This window comes from Oncorhynchus gorbuscha, linkage group LG10, assembly GCF_021184085.1.
Source record: "Oncorhynchus gorbuscha isolate QuinsamMale2020 ecotype Even-year linkage group LG10, OgorEven_v1.0, whole genome shotgun sequence".
In the NCBI taxonomy this organism is placed as follows: Eukaryota; Metazoa; Chordata; class Actinopteri; order Salmoniformes; family Salmonidae; genus Oncorhynchus; species Oncorhynchus gorbuscha.
The window spans coordinates 92364054-92387695 of record NC_060182.1 but is presented as its reverse complement, the minus strand read 5'-3'; the positions used below and the strand labels follow the sequence as shown (position 1 = coordinate 92387695).

The 23642-nt window shown below is 41.7% G+C and overlaps 2 protein-coding genes across 2 annotated transcripts; both read left to right on the top strand.

Moving 5' to 3' along the window:
- The first annotated feature begins 12292 nt into the window (after window positions 1–12292).
- Window positions 12293–14219, top strand: LOC124045356 (complement component C1q receptor-like). The gene is given in 2 exon segments (XM_046364656.1): window positions 12293–14001; window positions 14004–14219. Coding segments are annotated over 2 exon segments (1518 nt in total). The 5' UTR covers window positions 12293–12560; the 3' UTR covers window positions 14081–14219.
- A 3775-nt stretch (window positions 14220–17994) lies between these two features.
- LOC124045355 (thrombomodulin) lies at window positions 17995–19679 on the top strand. The gene has a single exon (XM_046364654.1). The coding sequence runs from the start codon at window positions 18100–18102 to the stop codon at window positions 19219–19221; it is 1122 nt and encodes a 373-aa protein (XP_046220610.1). The 5' UTR covers window positions 17995–18099; the 3' UTR covers window positions 19222–19679.
- The last annotated feature ends 3963 nt before the right edge of the window (window positions 19680–23642 follow it).

The window sequence follows — 23642 nt, the reverse complement described above, 5'->3', positions numbered from 1 at the left end:
GGATTTCTGTTATTCCCTGTTTGGACTTAAATAAACTCTGTTTCTGTTAAGTCGCTTTTGGGTCCTCTTTCACCTGCATGACACTTTCTACTGGGCCCACCCATAACCGTGGCCATACTCTGGACCTAGTTATTATCAAGAGGTTTTCTATTGACATATCCTCTATTTGTGATGTTGCTTTATCTGATCACCACTGTGTGTTTTACTACCTTGTTGCCCACAGCAACAGGGTAATACTGAACGCAATACTTCTGAAGTTGCTACAGATTTGATTGAGTGTGTGAACAATACTCCACCACCTATTCTACCTTCCTCTTGTGATGATTTAGTTAATAACTGTAACAGCAAATGAAGGGCAACCATTGATGCCACAGCTCCAGTAAAGTTGAAAAAAGGCCACAACCAAACACAGAGCCCCTTGGAATGAATAAACTAAATAAATTAAAAAGAGACATTGCAGAAATGCAGAGCGGAAGTGGATAGAGTCAAAGTGGCAGGTCCATTATGCTATTCTGAGAGTGCAACTTGGCATATATAACAAGGCTATTTGTATACCTTTATCACTATTAAATCTGTATAATTCCAGAGTGCTCTTCTCAACCATTGATGACCTGATAAATACCGGCCCCGCAAACCTGTGTGAATTTCCCGCCACATCTAAATGTGGTGAGTTTGCAGCATATTTCAGAGACAAGTATCAGTCAAGCAAGAACCGATGAGAAGTTAGATGATATGTGCCCTAGCTGTTATGCTGGTGAATGAGGACCCAAAAGCGACTTAACGAAAACAGAGTCTTTATTCCAGTATATGACAAAAGTAATAATCCTGGAAAAATCAAGAAGAAAACAAAACAGGAAAAAACTTAAATCCACTCGTAGTAACGAGGACAGACTGGAGACTCGACCATTGACTGCAGGTTGCTTCGGGAAGGCACCGACCGTAGCAGACTAAGACACCTGCTCACACGCAGCATCTGAAGGAGACAAAACACGACAGGGCGAGACAAGGACACAGAACAGCGAACATCATACAAGGATCCGACAAGGACAGAAGCGGAAAACAAGGGGAGAAATAGGGGCTCTAATCAGAGGGCAAAATAGGGGACAGGTGTGAAAAGAGTAAATGAGTGAGTTAGGAGAATGAGGAACAGCTGGGAGCAGGAACGGAACGATAGAGAGAAGAGAGAGAGGGAGGGGGAGAGAGAGGGATAGAAAGAGGGAACGAACCTAATAAGACCAGCAGGGGGAAACGAACAGAAGGGAAAGCACAAGGACAAGACAATATATGACAAAACATGACACTAGCCTACCACGCAAAGGCAATATGGAGTTATTTTCCATGGTTGATACAGACAGCTACAGCAGCTACATCATTTTTTAAGTGTCAACTGTATATGGGGAAATTATTTTGGCAATAAGCCTGGAAAGGAGATCAGAGCCGCCAACACCTTGGTTTTCTGAGAGGAAGACAGTCTTGCACGTTTCAGAAGCTGAAACCAGGAGCAACTTCAACTCAGACAGGACATGACTCAGACAGGACATTATTCAAGCATTTATCCACAGGCACTGGTTTAATCTCTCCAGAGAATAAGGAAACAAAATGGATGGAAGTCATGTAAGCTTTAAAATTAAGATAAAAAAAAAAACACCTTATGGAACAGCCGGGACTGTGAAGCAACACAAACATAGGCACAGACATGTGCACACACACACACACACACACACACACACACACACACACACACACACACACACACACACACACACACACACACACACACACACACACACACACACACACACACACACACACACACACACACACACACACACACACACACACACACACACACACACACACACACACAATAACATACACACTATACACACTATACACACACACACACAATAACATACACAACATGGATTTAGTACTGTAGTTACGTGGTAGTGGTGTAGTAGGGGCCTGAGGGCATGCAGTGTATTGTGAAATCTGTGAATGTATTTTAATTGTTTTTTAAATTGTATAAACTGCCTTAATTTTGCTGGACCCCAGGAATAGTAGCGGCTGCCTTGGCAGCAGATAATGGGCATCCATAATAAACCCCAGGAATAGTAGCGGCTGCCTTGGCAGCAGATAATGGGCATCTATAATAAACCCCAGGAAGAGTAGCGGCTGCCTTGGCAGCAGATAATGGGCATCCATAATAAACCCCAGGAAGAGTAGCGGCTGCCTTGGCAGCAGATAATGGGCATCCATAATAAACCCCAGGAATAGTAGCGGCTGCCTTGGCAGCAGATAATGGGCATCCATAATAAACCCCAGGAAGAGTAGCGGCTGCCTTGGCAGCAGATAATGGGCATCCATAATAAACCCCAGGAATAGTAGCGGCTGCCTTGGCAGCAGATAATGGGCATCCATAATAAACCCCAGGAAGAGTAGCGGCTGCCTTGGCAGCAGATAATGGGCATCCATAATAAACCCCAGGAATAGTAGCGGCTGCCTTGGCAGCAGATAATGGGCATCCATAATAAACCCCAGGAAGAGTAGCGGCTGCCTTGGCAGCAGATAATGGGCATCCATAATAAACCCCAGGAATAGTAGCGGCTGCCTTGGCAGCAGATAATGGGCATCCATAATAAACCCCAGGAATAGTAGCGGCTGCCTTGGCAGCAGATAATGGGCATCTATAATAAACCCCAGGAAGAGTAGCGGCTGCCTTGGCAGCAGATAATGGGCATCCATAATAAACCCCAGGAAGAGTAGCGGCTGCCTTGGCAGCAGATAATGGGCATCCATAATAAACCCCAGGAATAGTAGCGGCTGCCTTGGCAGCAGATAATGGGCATCCATAATAAACCCCAGGAAGAGTAGCGGCTGCCTTGGCAGCAGATAATGGGCATCCATAATAAACCCCAGGAATAGTAGCGGCTGCCTTGGCAGCAGATAATGGGCATCCATAATAAACCCCAGGAAGAGTAGCGGCTGCCTTGGCAGCAGATAATGGGCATCCATAATAAACCCCAGGAATAGTAGCGGCTGCCTTGGCAGCAGATAATGGGCATCCATAATAAACCCCAGGAAGAGTAGCGGCTGCCTTGGCAGCAGATAATGGGCATCCATAATAAACCCCAGGAAGAGTAGCGGCTGCCTTGGCAGCAGATAATGGGGATCCATAATAAACCCCAGGAAGAGTAGCGGCTGCCTTGGCAGCAGATAATGGGCATCCATAATAAACCCCAGGAAGAGTAGCGGCTGCCTTGGCAGCAGATAATGGGCATCCATAATAAACCCCAGGAATAGTAGCGGCTGCCTTGGCAGCAGATAATGGGGATCCATAATAAACCCCAGGAAGAGTAGCGGCTGCCTTGGCAGCAGATAATGGGCATCCATAATAAATACAAACACAAAAATGAAAGCTAAATAAGTTGGCAGCGAGATGATTTGGAGAGGAACACCACCAAAGTTGATTTTCAAATCTATTGAATCCTCAATGAAATCTGGATGCTCAACCAGAGTCTTTGCTACAGCTAGCTTTTTGAAAAACCTTCTCCACATAAAGGGTTTTCAGCCATTACATTCATCCACATTTGGCTCTGCGTAAACTACAACGCTGTGTTTTAAACATTTAGAGATGTCAATTATCCCTTTCGATAGTGATCTCGTTCATCTCATCTTTCTTGTCAGCGAGAAATAATCAAAAAATATATATAATGTTACTTACTGTCACGGTGTACCGTGGAGATTTGGACGGGTGGAAATCCTATAAATAAATCCTATAAATCCTATATAACCCTATAAAAAGTTGTGTAATAATTAACTTTTTTTGTAGTATTATTTCTCTCTGATATTTAAAAATATATATATTCCTAATGTTTCTCAAACAGTACCTCAAGCAATGAGTATTCATGTTTAGTGCAAGCGTCGGGGCTCTTAACAAAACTCCCCTTGGTCAGAAGATACTATCTTCAATAGTCTCTAAAGTAGTAGTTAGCGTATATGAATGGGGTACTATATACCCTGCTCAGCACGATCATATGCTGGGACGGAGAGACTTCTATCTCAAGGCCATCAGACTGTTAAACAGCCATCGCTAAATCAAATCAAATCAAAAATCACATTTATTTATATAGCCCTTCGTACATCAGCTGATATCTCAAAGTGCTGTACAGAAACCCAGCCTAAAACTCCAAACAGCAAGCAATGCAGGCGTAGAAGCACGGTGGCTAGGAAAAACTCCCTAGAAAGGCCAAAACCTAGGAAGAAACCTAGAGAGGAACCAGGCTATGTGGGGTGGCCAGTCCTCTTCTGGCTGTGCCAGGTGGAGATTATAACAGAACATGGCCAAGATGTTCAAATGTTCATAAATGACCAGCATGGTCGAATAATAATAAGGCAGAACAGTTGAAACTGGAGCAGCAGCACAGTCAGGTGGACTGGGGACAGCAAGGAGTCATCATGTCAGGTAGTCCTGGGGCATGGTCCTAGGGCTCAGGTCCTCCGAGAGAGAGAAAGAAAGAAGGAGAGAATTAGAGAACGCACACTTAGATTCACACAGGACACCGAATAGGACAGAAGTACTCCAGATATAACAAACGGACCCTAGCCCCCCGACACAAACTACTGCAGCATAAATACTGGAGGCTGAGACAGGAGGGGTCAGGAGACACTGTGGCCCGATCCGAGGACACCCCCGGACAGGGCCAAACAGGAAGGATATAACCCCACCCACTTTGCCAAAGCACAGCCCCCACACCACTAGAGGGATATCTCAATCACTAACATTGAGTGGCAGCTGCCATCATACTGACTCAAATCTCTAGCCACCAATAATTAAAAATTGGACGTGATAAATGTATCACTAGTCACTATGCCACTTAATATAATGTTTACATACCCTACATTACTAATCTCATATGTATATACTGTACTCTATACCATCTACTGCATCTTGCCTATGCTGCACTGCGATCTCTCATCCATTTATTTTTTATGTACATATTCTTATTCATTCCTTTACACTTGTGTGTATAAGATAGTTGTTGTGAAATTGTTGGATTACTTGTTAGATATTATTGCACGCTCGGAACTAGAAGCACAAGCATTTCGCTACACTCGCATTAACATCTGCTAACCATGTGTATGTGACCAATACAATTTGATTTGCCTCTCCCGCGTTCAAACCGAAATAAATAAAAAATAATGAAACGCAGCATAACGTGAGCGGAAATCTCAACAAGCAGGCCAGACTCAATGAAGAATTGATTGCGTGCGCATTTACGAATTCTGCAAGTGGGGAGCTTTTCGGCACAACACCGGTATATTTTTGAATATTCAGCCCCTCTTCTTTGAGAATTACCAATAAACTACCCACTGCACCCCTGGTGAGGTTGATTTCATTATTCCAAGATGCCAGCTTCACAAATACCACTCTTCTTTTGCAATTTGAGAAGATCCTGCTTCACACGCAATCAGACGACCGCTCAATCTCATCACTATCAAACAACCTTTCAGTACGATCACTTGTAACAATGGAGGAGGTGTCAGTCAAGTTACCATCTACCCTAGTTTCAGTATGTATGACAGATGTCCCATTATCGACAGACTCTGTCAGAGCTAAAACATCCGCATTGTAATTCATGTCACCGTTTATGAGAAGTCATAGCTAAATTGCACTAGTCCAACAAACCATTAAACTAAGAGCCATTTGGATTTATAGGTGACAAAATGTTTGTGTCTTACCTATTCAGAGGTCGTCTTCTCCACAGGGCTTGATTAGCATGAGATGGGTTGTTATCTGTGTTCATTACAGTAGACTACTATAATCGGGTCAATCAGTTGAAGCTGTCAGACGATTTCGCGAACAGGTTGACAAGACACCTTTTCACTAGTGGCAACACTTCATGCGAAGTAAATTACAAAACATCATATGGCATCTTAGCCCTATAAATAAAACGCCACATTCATGATATGAATATAATAAACATTTTACATTTCAATATTGTCTTATGCATATATATTGTGAATAATATGTAGACTCGTTCACACCGATGTGAATTACGTGGCGTTTTTAAAACAATTTGAACATCTACATGTTTCTGATAACTACGTTGAAATTATACTGAAAGAAATATACATTTTGCCTCATTACTTTGTCGGAGTGCCGCTCTGGATAAGAGCGTCTGCTAAATGACTTAAATGTAAATGTAAATGTGAGTGCGATTCATGAAACCCCGTCTGAAGACACAAAGATGGTGATTGATGCACAAAAGCCACTTCAATGTCATAAATGTACAATGAACAAAAATATAAATGCAACATGAACCAATAAAACACCTGGGAGCCAGGCCCACCCACATAATTATTTTTTTCCCCACAGAAGGGCTTTATTACAGACACAATTACTCCTCAGCAACCCCCAGGTGAAGAAGTCAGATGTGGTGGACATGGGTTGGCGTGGATACACGTGGTCTACGGTTGTGAGGCCGGTTGGAAGTACTGCCAATTTCTCTATAATGACATTATGGTAGAGAAATTAACATGACATTTTCTGGCAACAGCTCTGGTTGACATTCCTGCAGTCAGCATGCCAATTGCATCCTCCCTCAAAAACCTGAGACATCTGTGGCATTGTATTGTGTGACAAAACTGCACATTTTAGTGGCTTTTTATTGTCCTCGGCACAAGGTGCACCTGTGTAATGATCATGCTGTTTAATCAGCTTCTTGATATGCCACACCTGTCAGGTGGATGGATTATCTTGGCAAAGGAGAAATGTTCACTAAAAGGGATGTAAACAAATTTGTGCACAAAATTTGATAGAAACAAGCTTTTCTTGCATATTGAACTTTTCTGGGATCTTTTATTTGAGACTAACACTTTGCATTTATATATTTGTTCAATAGAATGTTGTAAAACCCTGATAGTCAGGTTATTAAGTCATGGTATTGAAGTTGGAGTTTTACCCTCATTTCAATGTTTGTAAAGCTGGTTTAAATGATATGAAAACAGTACTGGTAACATTTTGCAAATCCAAATTTGTTTAAAATGTAGATTCAACGTCACAATCGGGCTACGTTGACAAATAACATCCGAACAACGTTGATTTGACCAGCTTGTGCCCAGTGGGTAGATACTTATGGGAATCATATCAAATGTCTGCATTTACTTTTCTCCACTATATAAAACCATAGACACGTGACAAAATCACAATACGCAAGATAGCTAATACCACTAACAGTATAGAACACAATCACGTACAGACATCTTGAACATCTGTCAATGTTTGGTTCCAATCAGTTATCATGATAGCTAAAAAGGAAATGCCCGGCTGTCTGCCAAGGGTAAAAACAGGGTTAGATTTGCTGAGAGTGGCGAGACTGGCTGAGCTTCCATCAGTAGCCCTTCACAATCGCATAAAAATATGTCCCCATTCTGTACACACACATCCTGACCCAGGAACTTCCTAGCACCCTGCCGTTATCATTTTATAAATAATGGGGGCTTGCGAAGCAAAAAAACACTTCAATCTTCAACCTACCTACTTTTATTATAATTATTTAGCACTCAACTGCTTCTACACCGTTTAAGATAGAAACACCATTCAAACGTTATAACATGTAAACTGATCTGGTATGATTTGCTTGTATTCCGCTTTGACTTATTTTATATTTTTTAGGTTATACATGTTTGTCCTTCTTTACGTCAATTTTTATAGAACATACTACCTCAATCAGACTGACGAGCCGGTGTCTGTATGTTACCTCGCTACTTTTATAGCCTCGCTACTGAATATAGCCTTTCGTTTTACTGTTGTTTTATTTCTTTAGCTACCTATTGTTCACCTAACACCTTTTTTTGCACTATTGGTTAGAGCCTGTAAGTAAGCGTTTTACTGTTGTTTTATTTCTTTAGCTACCTATTGTTCACCGTAAGTAAGCGTTTCACTGTTGTTTTATTTCTTTAGCTACCTATTGTTCACCGTAAGTAAGCGTTTCACTGTAAGGTCTACTACACATATTGTACTCGGCGGACGTGACAAATAAACTTTGATTTGATTTATTCATTTTCATGGCATTTCCTCAACATTCTAAAGCTCCCCATTTTGACATCACTTCCAACAATCCATTCGCTGTAAATTCAATAATGCAACTTTTGACACAAATCAGCTACTTTGACCAAATCAATAACTATGGTACGGCTTGGGGGATCACGAAATTGATCACTGACATTTTTAATCTTGAGTAATTTTTCTCGTGCTCTGCTACGCAGTACAGTTATACAGTATCTGACTAAGAATCAAAACATGAAGTCAGAAGTGCTTCAACCTCGTCAAATTTAAGAGAGATTATTTTCACATAAAATAATAACGTTCCTTGAGTTTTTGTCGGAGTTTAGAGTGATGAAAAGTAGCTAACAGTTTTTTGTCAAGAGCTTCAGTCATATCATTTAAAACCTTCATGGCTGCTGTAATTGTGCTCTGCTTCTTCCTGAAGCCCGATTGGTACATTGATAAAATAGAGTTAGTAAATAAAAACTCTTTTAGCTGTTCACTTACAAGGGTTTCAAGTATTTTCACCAGGGGTGACAGCTTTGAGATTGGCCTATAATTACATAAAAGAGTTGGATCTCCCCCTTTTAAAGATGGTAGGACAAATGCTGATTTCCAGATCTTTGGAATGTCATTCCATGCCAGGGTTAGATTGAACAGAGATGTAAGTGGTTCAGCTATGAAATCAGCTGCCAGATTTACAAAGCAGGGATCCAAAAGATCAGGACCTGCAGGCTTTCTCTGATCTAAGGATTTCAGGGCTTTATGTACCACCTGCACTGAGAATGATCAGGACCTGCAGGTTTTCTCTGATCTAAGGATTTCAGGGCTTTATGTACCTCCTGCACTGAGAATGATCAGGACCTGCAGGCTTTCTCGGATCTAAGGATTTCAGGGCTTTATGTACCTCCTGCACTGAGAATGATCAGGACCTGCAGGTTTTCTCTGATCTAAGGATTTCAGGGCTTTATGTACCACCTGCACTGAGAATGATCAGGACCTGCAGGCTTTCTCTGATCTAAGGATTTCAGGGCTTTATGTACCACCTGCACTGAGAATGATCAGGAACTGCAGGTTTTCTCTGATCTAAGGATTTCAGGGCTTTATGTACCTCCTGCACTGAGAATGATCAGGACCTGCAGGTTTTCTCTGATCTAAGGATTTCAGGGCTTTATGTACCACCTGCACTGAGAATGATCAGGACCTGCAGGCTTTCTCTGATCTAAGAATTTCAGGGCTTTATGTACCACCTGCACTGAGAATGATCAGGACCTGCAGGCTTTCTCTGATCTAAGGATTTCAGGGCTTTATGTACCACCTGCACTGAGAATGATCAGGACCTGCAGGCTTTCTCTGATCTAAGGATTTCAGGGCTTTATGTACCACCTGCACTGAGAATGGCAAAAAGTTAAAAGTTTGACCAGCTCTCACTGGTTCACCCACACAGGGTTCAAACAGCCTACCAGATGATACAAAGTACTCATTGAAACAATTCAGCATTTCAGTTTTGCCATATATAGCAACAGAGTCCTTCAAAACACATGACTTTAATTCGTTAACATTACTGTTACCAGACATAGACTTAATAGCCTTCCAAAACTTTCTAGGGTCATTCAGGTTATCAGTGGTAACAGACATAAAATATTCAGACTTTGCCTTCCTGAGAAGAAAAGAACACATGTTTCGTAACTGCCTAAAAATAAGCCAATCAGCATCAGAACATGATTTCCTTGCTTTAGCCCAGGCTAGATTACGGTCGTGAATAATACAAGACAGCTCAGAAGAAAATGGGAGTATGCGGGAGTGATTAAGTGACAGAAAGAGAGCAGGTTTCAGGCAGGGCCTATTTGGCAGAAGCAATCGGGCCTGTGTAAACAGCCTGGTCTCATAGACTAGACGTAACATAGTAAATGTAAATCCGGGACTCTGAAAATAGTATGAAATGTTGGTTACACAATTAAGGCAAAAACATATAACGTGCATGTCTAGCAACCCAAATGTTGGGTGTTCAAATCTTATCAAGGACAACTTCTGCATTTTAGAAACTTTTCAAATACTTACTACTTTTTAGCTACTTTGTAAATAATTAGCATGTTAGCTAACCCTAACCCTAACCCTAACCTTAACCCTTTAACCTAACCTTGATCTTAACACTAACCCATAGCCATAGACCATAGACACATAACAATAACATAAAATATACAAGATACCGAATACATACAGTATCATACTAACTGGAGGGCACACGACTACTGAACCACACAAATACTGACCACAACCACACAACTACTGATGGCCGCTACTGACGACAACTACTGACCACAACTACTGACCACAACCACACAACTACTGATGGCCGTTACTGACGACAACTACTGACCACAACTACTGAACCACACAACTACTGACCACAACCACACAACTACTGATGGCCGCTACTGACGACAACTACTGACCACAACTACTGACCACAACTACTGACCACAACTACTGAACCACACAACTACTGACCACAACCACACAGCTACTGATGGCCACTACTGACGACAACTACTGACCACAACCACACAACTACTGATGGCCGCTACTGACGACAACTACTGACCACAACTACTGAACCACACAACAACCGACTACAACTACAACCTAGGCAAAACATTCCATTACACCGTAACCTACAAGTGAACGGTATGTTTATGTTATATAACCGTTTCTGAAATTGACCATGTTAAATTATTATTGTTATTGTGCACAAATTGATGTCAGACATGCACACACACCCCAATGCTCTGTTGCTGAATACTGGGTTGAATGCAGAAGCAGATTTCAGGAGCAGGACAAGACACCCTTTTTTAGACTGATGATTTTTGGCTTATTTGTTGATGATGTCATAATAATTATTCACAGTCATAGAGTGTATTATCTTTATCCAAGAAAAGTGACACAGGATAGTCATAATGCTTCATGACAGTGTCATAGAGTGTATTATCTTTATCCAAGTAAAGTGACACAGGATAGTCATAATGCTTCATGACAGTGTCATAGAGTGTATTATCTTTATCCAAGAAAAGTGACACAGGATGGTCATAATGCTTCATGACAGTGTCATAGAGTGTATTATCTTTATCCAAGAAAAGTGACACAGGATGGTCATAATGCTTCATGACAGTGTCATAGAGTGTATTATCTTTATCCAAGTAAAGTGACACAGGATAGTCATAATGCTTCATGACAGTGTCATAGAGTGTATTATCTTTATCCAAGTAAAGTGGTCACACAGTGATGGTCATAATGCTGGTCATGCTTCACACAGTGTCATAGAGTGTATTATCTTTATCCAAGTAAAGTGACACAGGATGGTCATAATGCTTCATGACAGTGTCATAGAGTGTATTATCTTTATCCAAGTAAAGTGACACAGGATGGTCATAATGCTTCATGACTGTGTCATAGAGTGTATTTTCTGCAAGTTACTTAAAATATGATGATGAAAGAAACATGACTGTAAAGAATGAATTACAAATGGAAACAAAGGGAAAAAAACGTTCAAATGGAAGGACACTTCTTGACAGGGAAAAAACACGTTTGAAATGAAGGAGTAAATATAACGGTCATAACAGTAATATGACAAAAAATTATGACAGGTTATGACACATTTTGGTTATGACCATGTCATCATGTGTTATGATGCTGGGTGTCCAGGAAAGTGTTTACCATAAAACTTGTTAATTAACTTCCAAGCCCCACAACTGTACTTGTAAAGTTGCCATCTAGTTAACTATTGTCATTTTTTTCCGGGCTCTCATTTCAGCAGAGCTTTTAAATTAATTAAAATAAGGCTGTCAGGAAAAGGCCCTGTTCTCTGCAACACATGGAAACAAATGATTGAATTCATTCTATGTTCCCGTTTTTTGTCTGTCTACTTGGAAATTTTAATGAAGGCTTATTTCTATAAACGTAAATGTAGCCTTTTAAGTTAGTCAACATAACTAAATAAATAATGAAATCAACAGCTTTCGAAATAAATTAAAGACATATGATAGGCTATAAACAGTTGTTACGTACAAATTGTTACTTTCATGTGGGAATTGATTTAATAGATTGCGAAATCATTAAATGCTATGTTTTGCGTTTGCAATTCAACATCGGCTAAAAGTGGTGTAGGCCAAACAAGCAGTCTGTCACGTTTACTAAACACGTAGCCATCGGGAAAACAAGTCAAAACAATGAGGCTGCTGCTATTGTTTTTGGTTTCCACAATGGAACTTTGTTCAGCAGAAGACAAAAATCTGCTGCAATATTTTTTTTAGGTCTAATGTTTATATACACATACAAAGACGAGGCTTTTTACTCGTGCACATTCTATTTCAAGGGAATGTGTAAACCTTTGTTGTTGGCAGGAGCTTGAATGTACAATTCAAGTCGCACCACTTGCAGGGAATAAGGAGCCTAATGTTTTATCATCCATTTGCCAATAAGGCGTAAATGTAGCCTTTAATCAATTAAATCAATGATTGCTGATGGTTTATTGGATTATGTGGGAATGATGCTGTTGTTACTTTTACTGCAACTCTCTATGTGGGGAGCAACTGGAGCAGACACCGACGGAGAAGCACCTGTGTGTACATCCAATGCCTGTTTCTCTTTTCACATGGAGGGAGTCAGCTTTGAAGACGCTCGGTTGAAATGCCATGGTGACGGAGGTTACTTGGTAACAACTAAAGACAAAAGCGAGATAGCAGAACTTCAGTCAACACTTTTGCAGATCGAAGAAAGACATCGCTATTTGGACTTCAAATTTTGGATCGGTTTGAAATTGCGTAAAGGCGATTGCATTATAAGGGACATGAGTCTCAACGGTTTTAAGTGGATATCTGGAGGGGAATATTCCCAATATTCGAACTGGGAGAAGGAACCTCGCAGCACCTGCACAGAGGAGCGTTGCGTGTTGGTACATTATTCTTTATGGAGTCGCAATGAATTGAAATGGACGGATGGATCTTGCAAAGACGAGGCTTTTTATTCGTGCAAATTCTATTTCAAGGGAATGTGTAAACCTTTGTTGTTGGCAGGAGGAGAGCAAGTGAATTACATGCTCCCATTCTCAGCAAATCCATTAAATGGGGATAATAACATGACTGCATTCCCATTTGGAACATATGCTGAGATAAGATGCAATGACACTGATCACTTTTCTATTTGTAAATTCACGGATGGTGTCTATGGTTGGACTATCCCTGGTCCGTTTTGCGGCTCAGATAAACAGAACTGTGGATATAAAAACGGTGGATGTGATCATTTGTGCGTTGATAGTGACGCTGGTGGTGTCCGTTGTGAATGCAAGGACGGTTATGTGTTAGGACAGGACAGAGTATCATGTGGCCTAAAGGAATATTGTCACAGTTCTCCATGTCAGCACCAATGTGTAACAGGACCGAGGGGCTTCTCGTGCGTATGCCCAAGCGGCTTCCAATTGGATAAAGACCAATTTGGTTGTATTGATGTAGATGAATGCCACATGAATGCCTGCGATGGTCATCATTGCATCAATACCCAAGGTAGTTACACATGCAGGTGCAAGGGAGGCTACACAATGGATGAGGGCAAATGCCACGATATAGACGAGTGCACTGAAACTAGATGTCCCCAAATATGTCTTAACTCTGAAGGATCCTTCTCCTGCCATTGCATCGCGGGGTTCACTGTGTCTGAGGACGGTCATACTTGTATAGATATAGACGAATGCTTCAGTAATCGATGCGAGGACAAATGCACTAATACCATTGGTAGTTTCAGGTGTTCCTGCCATCAGAACTTCCGGTTACACCCTAATGGAATGACCTGCATTCGAGACGTGACTGTTGTCTCCACTGCGGAGACATCAAGTGATCATAGAGACACTGCCCAACACGACGAGACCATGGACACTATAACCATATCGCCGGTTGAATTTAAAAAAGAGACTCAGTTCACCCACGGACCACCTCAAGACACTATTACGCACGATATTACGTACGACATTACGCATGACATTACGCAGCATAGTCCGTCCAGCAAAACCATTGGAATGAGCGGGCCAACGCATAATGACCATTTATTTAGCTCTTGGCTGTTTATTTGCGTCATTGCTTCTGTTGTTCCACTACTTATTCTCATTGCAGTAACCTCTGTTATTGTCATATTTCGATGCAGTCATTCAAAAAAAGAAGCGAGGCAGAAAATCGCCACTGCTGACAGTTATTGTTGGGTAGCTTCCGGTATAGAGACTCGGTTGGAAACATTTGACGGGTCACTTGAAAGCACAGCTTGAAATTGTGTGAACTCTTGAAATGTTAAACGATAACAAATCTAAATAATATTCAGACATTGCATTACCTACTAAAATATATTTTCAAAATCGTTGAAGAATCTGAATACAAAAATGTTTTTATTTTTTTTACAGCGTGTCAGATCATTACCTGTACTTCATCAAAGCACATATCCAATTTTAAGTATGTTTTATTTATAACGGTTTAACAATGTTATTTCATCGTCATACTCTCGAAAAAAATGTTGGGTTGATTTTTACTATTTTCCCGAGTTCTTGTTATTCGTGTATTTTGACCCAGCAGTGGGTCATTTCTTACCTGTATTGCACGGTAATCATTATTTATATTTTTGCTATACTCCTTCCTATACAGTCCATTGCTGTGTGCACGTCGTTAGTCCAGTCACGTTGTGCGTGGTTTACAGACCTCAGCCAGGGTCTCAACTCACTGTTGAGTTGGAATAGTAGAAAACACAGGGTGCAATTTCGAAACTTGGTTGTGCATCAGCAGTTTTCCTCTTGTTATAGCCCATGTAATTCACTGACGGTCACTCAATTAGCCCATGTCATTCACTAGCCCATGTCATTCACTGACGGTCACTCAATTAGCCCATGTCATTCACTAGCCCATGTCATTCACTGACGGTCACTCAATTAGCCCATGTCATTCACTGACGGTCACTCAATTAGCCCATGTCATTCACTGACGGTCACTCAATTAGCCCATGTCATTCACTAGCCGATGTCATTCACTGACGGTCACTCAATTAGCCCATGTCATTCACTGACGGTCACTCAATTAGCCCATGTCATTCACTAGCCGATGTCATTCACTGACGGTCACTCAATTAGCCCATGTCATTCACAGACGGTCACTCAATTAGCCCATGTCATTCACTGACGGTCACTCAATTAGCCCATGTCAGTTATAATTGTTTAGACCGATCATTTATTTTAGTTAGTCTAGCCAGCTATCTAAACTTGTAATAATCAGATCTGAATTACCAATAGCATGTAGGGCACGTGCCCAGGGACCCTGACCTCGAGGCGGCCCCATTGATTTTGTTACTCTCTCTGTGTAGAATTGCAGGAAATCGCCTTTTAAACCTGCAGAAATGTCTCCCCGCTACCATGGTGAAATGTGTTGAATTGCAGGAAATTATCTGTAAAACTGCAACAACAACAAAACGTTCTGTACCACAAACACATTTGTTTACCTTTTCTAAATAAAATATATTTTTATTCTGCTAACAGATCCTTAAGTAGTGTTTAATCCCATTGGTGAGTTAATGTGTAGTGTACTTGCATATATGTATATATTATTTTTATTCAACCTTTAGGCAAGTCAGTGAAGAGCAAATTCTTATTTCCAATCACGATCCCAGGAACAGCGGGTTAACTGCCTTGTTCTGGGGCAGAATGACAGATTTTTACCTTGTCAGCTCGGGGAGTCGAGCTTGCGACCTTTCCCCCTTCCCCCCCTTCTTCCTTAATTTTATAGCTAGAGTCAAGTGCTTTCTGTGGCACACTTCAGAGTCAAATACTTTCTATAGAACAACATTCACATCAGGATAGGCATCCGAAATGAATAATGAATGTATGTGTGTTGTATTACAGTTTTTTTCCAACTGCTTACACACGTTTTCAAAACGGTCTCCTTTTTTTTCAAAACTCTACACACAATTCCCAAAACTGCACCCACATAATGCAACATGCCTCACATCTCCTTCAAAATGTAACACGGCAATTCAAAATGCCATAAACACATAATAATAATAATAATAATAATATGTCAGAATGAAGCATTTGCATCAAATGGCAAACATAATAGTACACTTTTGGATATACCATGTAAACACTGTTGTTCTAAATCTAAAGCTCTGTGGTCTTTCATAGGCTTATATCTACATTTCAATACAATGTTCTACAGTGAAAGTCATCTTCTGAGAGGGGTAACAAGTACACTGTAAACACCAATGCAATGTAGAAACAGTAAATATTTATTAGGCCTAACATTACTGTTGTATACAGTAGCATACAACAAAACCGCAAACATATGTAAACCAAAAGTATATTCTTTAGAATACAGTAAAGAACACAATTGTGTGTGTGGGGCCAAGGGGGGGGGGGGGGGGGCAGTCCAGGAATTGGTACGGGGCAGTCACTCTAAGCTCTTCTTTGCCCTCGTCCTCTTCTTCCTCTTTCTCTCCCTCCTACTCCTCTTGCTCTCTGTCCATTGTTGGCATACATTGTTCAAAACAGGTAATCTGACCTTTGACCTATTTATAGGCCTATACTACAGTAAAGCAGTGATTGGTTAGAGATCAGTTAAGAATTTAGTGTTTGCACATGTGATAAGTGTGTGTGTGACCTGGTGAATAAGTGTAGCATTTTGAGTGGTTTTGTTTGGAAAAGGAATACAAGTCACTTCCTGTTAGATTTTTGTGTTTTAGGTAGAGAATTGTGTGTAGTGTTTTGAAAAAAATGTGTTTTATGCAATTGACAACTGAGTCAAAGGCTGAGAAATAGCTTATGGTTTTGGATATTTGGTGTGTAGTTTTGCACTTTGAGTTTGAGGTTTTCAAAAATCGTGTGACATGAAAAGATGTTGTGTGTAAGCAGTTGGAAAAAACTGTAAACATAGAGGAGGGAGTAAAGTGTAGGCAAGCAATAAACATTTCAGAACAACTACTAGTCCAATAAGACACGGGAGAGATGATGCATTTTTACAAAGAGATGTATTTACATACTAATACACTTGAAACAAATAGTCAAACCAAAAACTGCAGACATTATTAGTGCCTCCCCACGGTCAAACCGAAATAACTCAATTAATGAAACGCAGCCTAACGTGGAGGAGGGAGAATGAACCCCACTCTACAGGTCATGTCTCAGTAACCTAAACATTAAAAACAACTCAACCTTGCTCTTTTCCAAGAAAACAACCTAAGTGACCCAATGCTTGCAACCCATCAAATGCGTCATCCAAACAACCCAGCATTTTTTATGCTTCAAGTTCACAGAAGACATCTTATTGATTACAAAAGGAATTTAAAAGCTCTAATATACTTAAATGCCGTACGTTTTAATTTGCTCCAGGGGCGCCATACTAATATGGCTGACCTAGTAAAACAAAATATTTTAAAGCACCTACAAACGAAAAACATTTCATTTGTTCCCTTCAATTTACACTCCTTTCACTAATATCCAGACATTTCTGACGGCATGCCAAGGACTCACAAAGACACATTGTATCGGAGCGTACGCACGCGCGCGCGCACACACACACGCGCGCACACACGCACGCACGCGCACGCACACACGCACGCGCGCACACACACGTTCATTTAATTGCAAAAATCTGTTATATTTTCATAATATTATACAATTGTTTTACTCTGACGAATTGCAATGAATTAAGGCGTATCAACGAATGATTAAAACATTCATGTTTAAATATGAATTCAAATAAACGAAAACATCTTGTGTGCCAAAACTGCGTAAAACTGACCACCGTGGTTAAAGTTTTCACTTGTAGCTGTGGGAAACAGTGGGAAAAGGCCACATGTAAAATCGGATATCTATGCCATGAAGGTGACAGGCTTACACGTCACTAACTTTAGAAACATTTCTGGCAGTTTCCATTTCCTTCCTTCCTCTAAACTTTTACCTCTAGGGTTTCTCCTTTCATGGTTTACTCAGTATAACTAAATTGATTTTGCCCTCCACGAATCCTCCTGTGATGTTCACTGCGATCATGGCAATGAAAACGAATCTTTTTCTTGGTTTGATAACCATAATTATTATAACTGCGTTCATGTTAACGGTAGGAGGGGAAAGCATTGACTCGACTACATGCCTGTGCAATAGGAACATTTGCAACGCTGTAACACTGGGTGCTGTCGATTTCCAGACGTCGGGGGAAAAATGCCAAAAGATGGAAGGAGAGTTATTGACAGTTCGATCTGCAGCATCAGACGAAATTATTGGAGATTTGCTTGTAGGCTTAACGGGAGACTTCTGGATCGGTTTGCGCCTACCAGCTGACCGATGTAGCAACATCGAATCGAAATTGAGAGGATATCAGTGGGCAACTGGATTTCAAATCACAGAATTCAGCAACTGGAAAGACAACGTAAATGTCTGCGCTCCACGGTGTGTGTCCGTTTCTACCGATCGAAAGTGGACAGAACGACCTTGTCGGGAAAAAGTCGACGGATTTTTGTGTCAGAATGTTCATGAAAGCATGTGCCAAACACCGCAAATGGAGGCTCAGGAGTTTTTGAAGGATGGTGAAGGATGCGCTATGGCTCCTTGCGAACATATATGCACAGAGGTACCAGGGGGCTACACATGCTCGTGTAAAGAAGGATATATTCCAAGTAGCGAAAATCCGCACTTTTGTAAAATGCACTGTTTTTTGGCCAAATGTCCAGTAATATGCGACAGACACAGCGCTGGGACACAATGTGATTGTCCTAGTGGCTTCATAAAGAGTGACGATTATTGCCAAGATATTGACGAATGCGACAATGGATATTGTGATCAAAGTTGTGTTAACACGGTTGGAAGTTTTGTTTGTTCGTGCAGTGCAGGATTTTCCCTTCAAAATCTCGTTAAATGTGTCAAAACAGTCGGAAATGAAAGTGTTCCCTTAACAACGCCTGTCCACAGCGACTTTTTAGCGCCAGGTGTTAACTTTACAAGTAATGTATCATCAGCAACAGCGGGGGGGTTTCTTTGGGTATGGATTTTCATTGCAGTGGCGGTCATAGCACTGATACTTGTTGTTCGGTATTGTGTTATTAAGCGTCATAAGCAGAATGTCGATAGCCAACAGAGATGTAATGACGAGGCGTTATAGAAACCAGTGACTGCCACATTAAGGAATGAGGAAAAGCTACTCAAGTTGGGGAGGGGGGTTCAATGCTACTGTTGTAACTGTCGTTCAGTATTACTTCTAGAGCCATGTTGTCATAAATGTTATGAAACCTAAATAAAGATGTCTAAAAAGAAACAAAGAATGACTTATAGCATTTTCATATGTAGAACATTCTCATAATGGTTGCTAAATAGTGTATGATAAATAAAAACGGTTTATGAATCGTAAAAATTGAAAATAAAAGTTAACATTTCGTTGATGGATACCCTACAAATGATACACATACGCATACACATTTACAGACAAGGGCATATGGTTCTTTAAATCAAAGTAATATAACAATTGGTTGCTTAAGTGTCTCCTGACCCCTCCTGTCTCAGCCTCCAGTATTTATGCTGCAGTAGTTTATGTGTCGGGGGGCTAGGGTCAGTTTGTTATATCTGGAGTACCTCTCCTGTCCTATTCGGTGTCCTGTGTGAATCTAAGTGTGCGTTCTCTAATTCTCTCCTTCTCTCTTTCTTTCTCTCTCTCTCTCTCTCTCTCGAGGACCTGAGCCCTAGGACCATGCCCCAGGACTACCTGACATGATGACTCCTTGCTGTCCCCAGTCCACCTGGCCGTGCTGCTGCTCCAGTTTCAACTGTTCTGTCTTATTATTATTCGACCATGCTGGTCATTTATGAACTTTTTAACATCTTGGCCATGTTCTGTTATAATCTCCACCCGGCACAGCCAGAAGAGGACTGGCCACCCGTCATAGCCTGGTTCCTCTCTAGGTTTCTTCCTAGTTTTTGGCCTTTCTAGGGGGTTTTTCCTAGCCACCATGCTTCTACACCTACATTGCTTGCTGGTTTGGGTTTTAGGCTGGGTTTCTGTAGAGCACTTTGATATATCAGCTGATGTAAGAAGGGCTATATAAATACATTTGATTTGATTTGATATGGGATAGGACTGTAGTCAGATGGTTCAGGGTGGGCCCCTATGGCCCCCCTCCCAGCAGTGTCTTCTCTCTTCAACTGTTGACCTTATCTGGAGTTGAGTTACACATCCCTCATTGTCCTAGTTCCCAGCAACGTGCCTGCCTTATCAGGAACTCAAACCAAACTGCTCCCCTTTGCCTCCTTCCTTAGAAATATGAATATTCAGCAAAAACATGTTTGAACAGAATGTGACATTTCTGCACCTCCCTTTGTCTCACTCAGTAACTTTCCATGCACAAAGTTCCTATTCACTTTTCATTGACCCCTAACATATACATTTCTTATTCATGTAATCAATACGTTCTAATATGATGACAGGAATAAGTCTATTTCAAGCCAGAATCTAACAGGTAGAAAAGGGAATGTTTCTCTGTCTCACAACTTCATAATTGCATTGATATCAGTGGAGTATCTTGCACAATGTTTGACAGACACACTTCAGGATAGTCAGGATAGGGCAGACGTGGCATCTCCAGAAGAAGACTGAGGGGCTTTACCTCAGCGGGAAACAGAGGAAACACTACCGCTACTGTTTGACAGGTAAACCCCAACAAACACATTATTAATCAAGCAGTAAAACTGATTTGTGAAAGAAAATGCACAAACACATCAGACCATGTTTATGATCAAATGTATCCATGAACTAAGTTATTAATTGCAAAAACATTTAATTAAACTGAGGGTTATTGTTTGATGAATCTGATGAATATGAGAACTCAAATGAAGGTAGAAATCCTATTGCTGAGAGCTCAGATGACGACTGCTATGCTATCCGAAATCATACACCACGTCTACCTCTTTCTCTCCGTCTCTCTCTCTCCCGGGCAGGAGGGGGAGAAGGCAGTCACCACCTCTACCTCTTTCTCTCCGTCTCTCTCTCTCCCGGGCAGGAGGGGGAGAAGGCAGTCACCACCTCTACCTCTTTCTCTCCGTCTCTCTCTCTCCCGGGCAGGAGGGGAGAAGGCAGTCACCACCTCTACCTCTTTCTCTCCGTCTCTCTCTCTCCCGGGCAGGAGGGGGAGAAGGCAGTCACCACCTCTACCTCTTTCTCTCCATCTCTCTCTCTCCCGGGCAGGAGGGGGAGAAGGCAGTCACCACCTCTACCTCTTTCTCTCGGTCTCTCTCTCTCCCGGGCAGGAGAGGGAGAAGGCAGTCACCACCTCTACCTCTTTCTCTCGGTCTCTCTCCCGGGCAGGAGAGGGAGAAGGCAGTCACCACCTCTACCTCTTTCTCTCCGTCTCTCTCTCTCTCTCTCCCGGGCAGGAGAGGGAGAAGGCCGTCACCACCTCTACCTCTTTCTCTCCGTGTCTCTCTCAGACCTTTTTACTGACGAATGTGGTTGCTCTTCATGATTGTGTTGTTTTTATTGTATTTTCTACGCCGTTGTGATTGTGACTTTTGTGTAATTTTGAGATGCAAAAGAGTCATTAAAATATACCAGTAAAATAAAGCTGTCAATAAATCAATGCATTGAGCACGAACAGCTCTGTGTGTTCCAATCAATTACATACATTGGTATGAATTAATTATTTTGCTGTAATAAAAAGTGTTGGTGCAGCATGCTGTAAGCCATTGCTGCCCCTTTCAACACTGTAAGTACAACATTTACATTTCTTAAAATGTCATTCGTCAAATCTAACAGTAGCCTAAACACCTTTTTTTTCATGTTTGACTTTAAATCAGTTAGCGGTGTATCAATGAAAATGTGATATTGTGTGGAATGTACTGTTGCCTAGCCCACATTCATCAGCAGGACATTGTACCCTACGCCATCATTTCAGATGGTGGGACATAGGGGGTCTTTTCCGTGTGTCCTACTGACGCTTACTGGCTGATGAAGCACAATAACGTATCCCTATTCACAGCCCCACACGATTTGACACATTGTTTGACCAAAATGAATTCCAGTTGATATATTTATGGTATATAAAAAATATATATAGTATACAGTTAACAAAAATGTAACCTACTAAGATAGGAACCTGGCACAATGCTGATTGATATACTGCAGGTTACGAGCAGTGGATTGGTCTGAACAACTTTAGTAGGCCTCGTGATTTTCCTGGGAGGAATGAGAAAACAATCAGCCAAAGTGATGGGAGTCAAACGTTTTGTAAAGTAAATACTTAGATTGAATATGTCGTCAAATTCCTGACATCAGTGGACCTGCGCCGGGGGGCTGGGCTGTGCTGGCCGGGGATGTCATGAAGAATTAGGGCGTTTTGAAAGGGGGCTGATACGGTGTTACACTTTTTAGGCAGCGCAGGGGCTCCTGTTACCATTTGTAACAGGTAACAACTTATTAGGCTTTAGCTTATTATATTGCCGACTGACCTTCAAATTGGCCACGCAGTATGCGACAATAAGCGCATCTTCATAGAGGAGTCTAGTATAGGCCAGTAATAGGCTAGGTGTAACCACTAGGCTACCCTGCCTCCCCGGCAGGCCTGTAATAGGCTAGGTGTAACCACTAGGCTACCCTGCCGCCCCTGCAGGCCTGTAATAGGCTAGGTGTAACCACTAGGCTACCCTGCCGCCCCTGCAGGCCTGTAATAGGCTAGGTGTAACCACTAGGCTACCCTGCCGCCCCGGCAGGCCTGTAATAGGCTAGGTGTAACCACTAGGCTACCCTGCCGCCCCTGCAGGCCTGTAATAGGCTAGGTGTAACCACTAGGCTACCCTGCCTCCCCGGCAGGCCTGTAATAGGCTAGGTGTAGCTACCGTATAGATTCAAATACATATCAAGTGTATATCATCATAGCTTATATGCTGTATATATAGCCTACAATGCTAGTATGTTCATTACCTTACGGGCATTCTTTCCGTAGGCTACCGCTGCATCATAATGACATGCGGCATGTTTTGCGACATCTGCTTGGGTTAACAGAGGGATGTATTTTCTGAAACTGAAAGACAATTCATGGCCCAGCTGCTCTATTTGGTTAGGCAGTGAGAATTCAGTACAAATCTGTCTTGTTAATCAGAAATATGTTGTGCTGAAAACCATGGCAATAGAGGTGTGGTTATGGCCATTATGTGGATAATGGACATAGGGGTTGAATGGCGATATACAGGTTGATGAATGTTTAAATAGTATTTTTCAGTATTTTTCAGAGGTTCTCAAATATCAATATAAAACATGTTTTTATAAACATTTATAAACATTTACATAGCCCGTCTGGTGTTCATTCCCAAAACCCCGCTCCTCCGTTCTCTCCACTGGCTTTTGAAGCTGCATCCGCTACAAGACCATGGTGCTTGCCTACGGAGCTGTGAGAACGGCACCTCAGTACCTCCAGGCTCTGATCAGGCCCTACACCCAAACAAGGGCACTGCGTTCATCCACCTCTGGCCTGCTCGCCTCCCTACCACTGAGGAAGTACAGCTCCCGCTGCCCAGTCAAAACTGTTCGCTGCCCTGGCC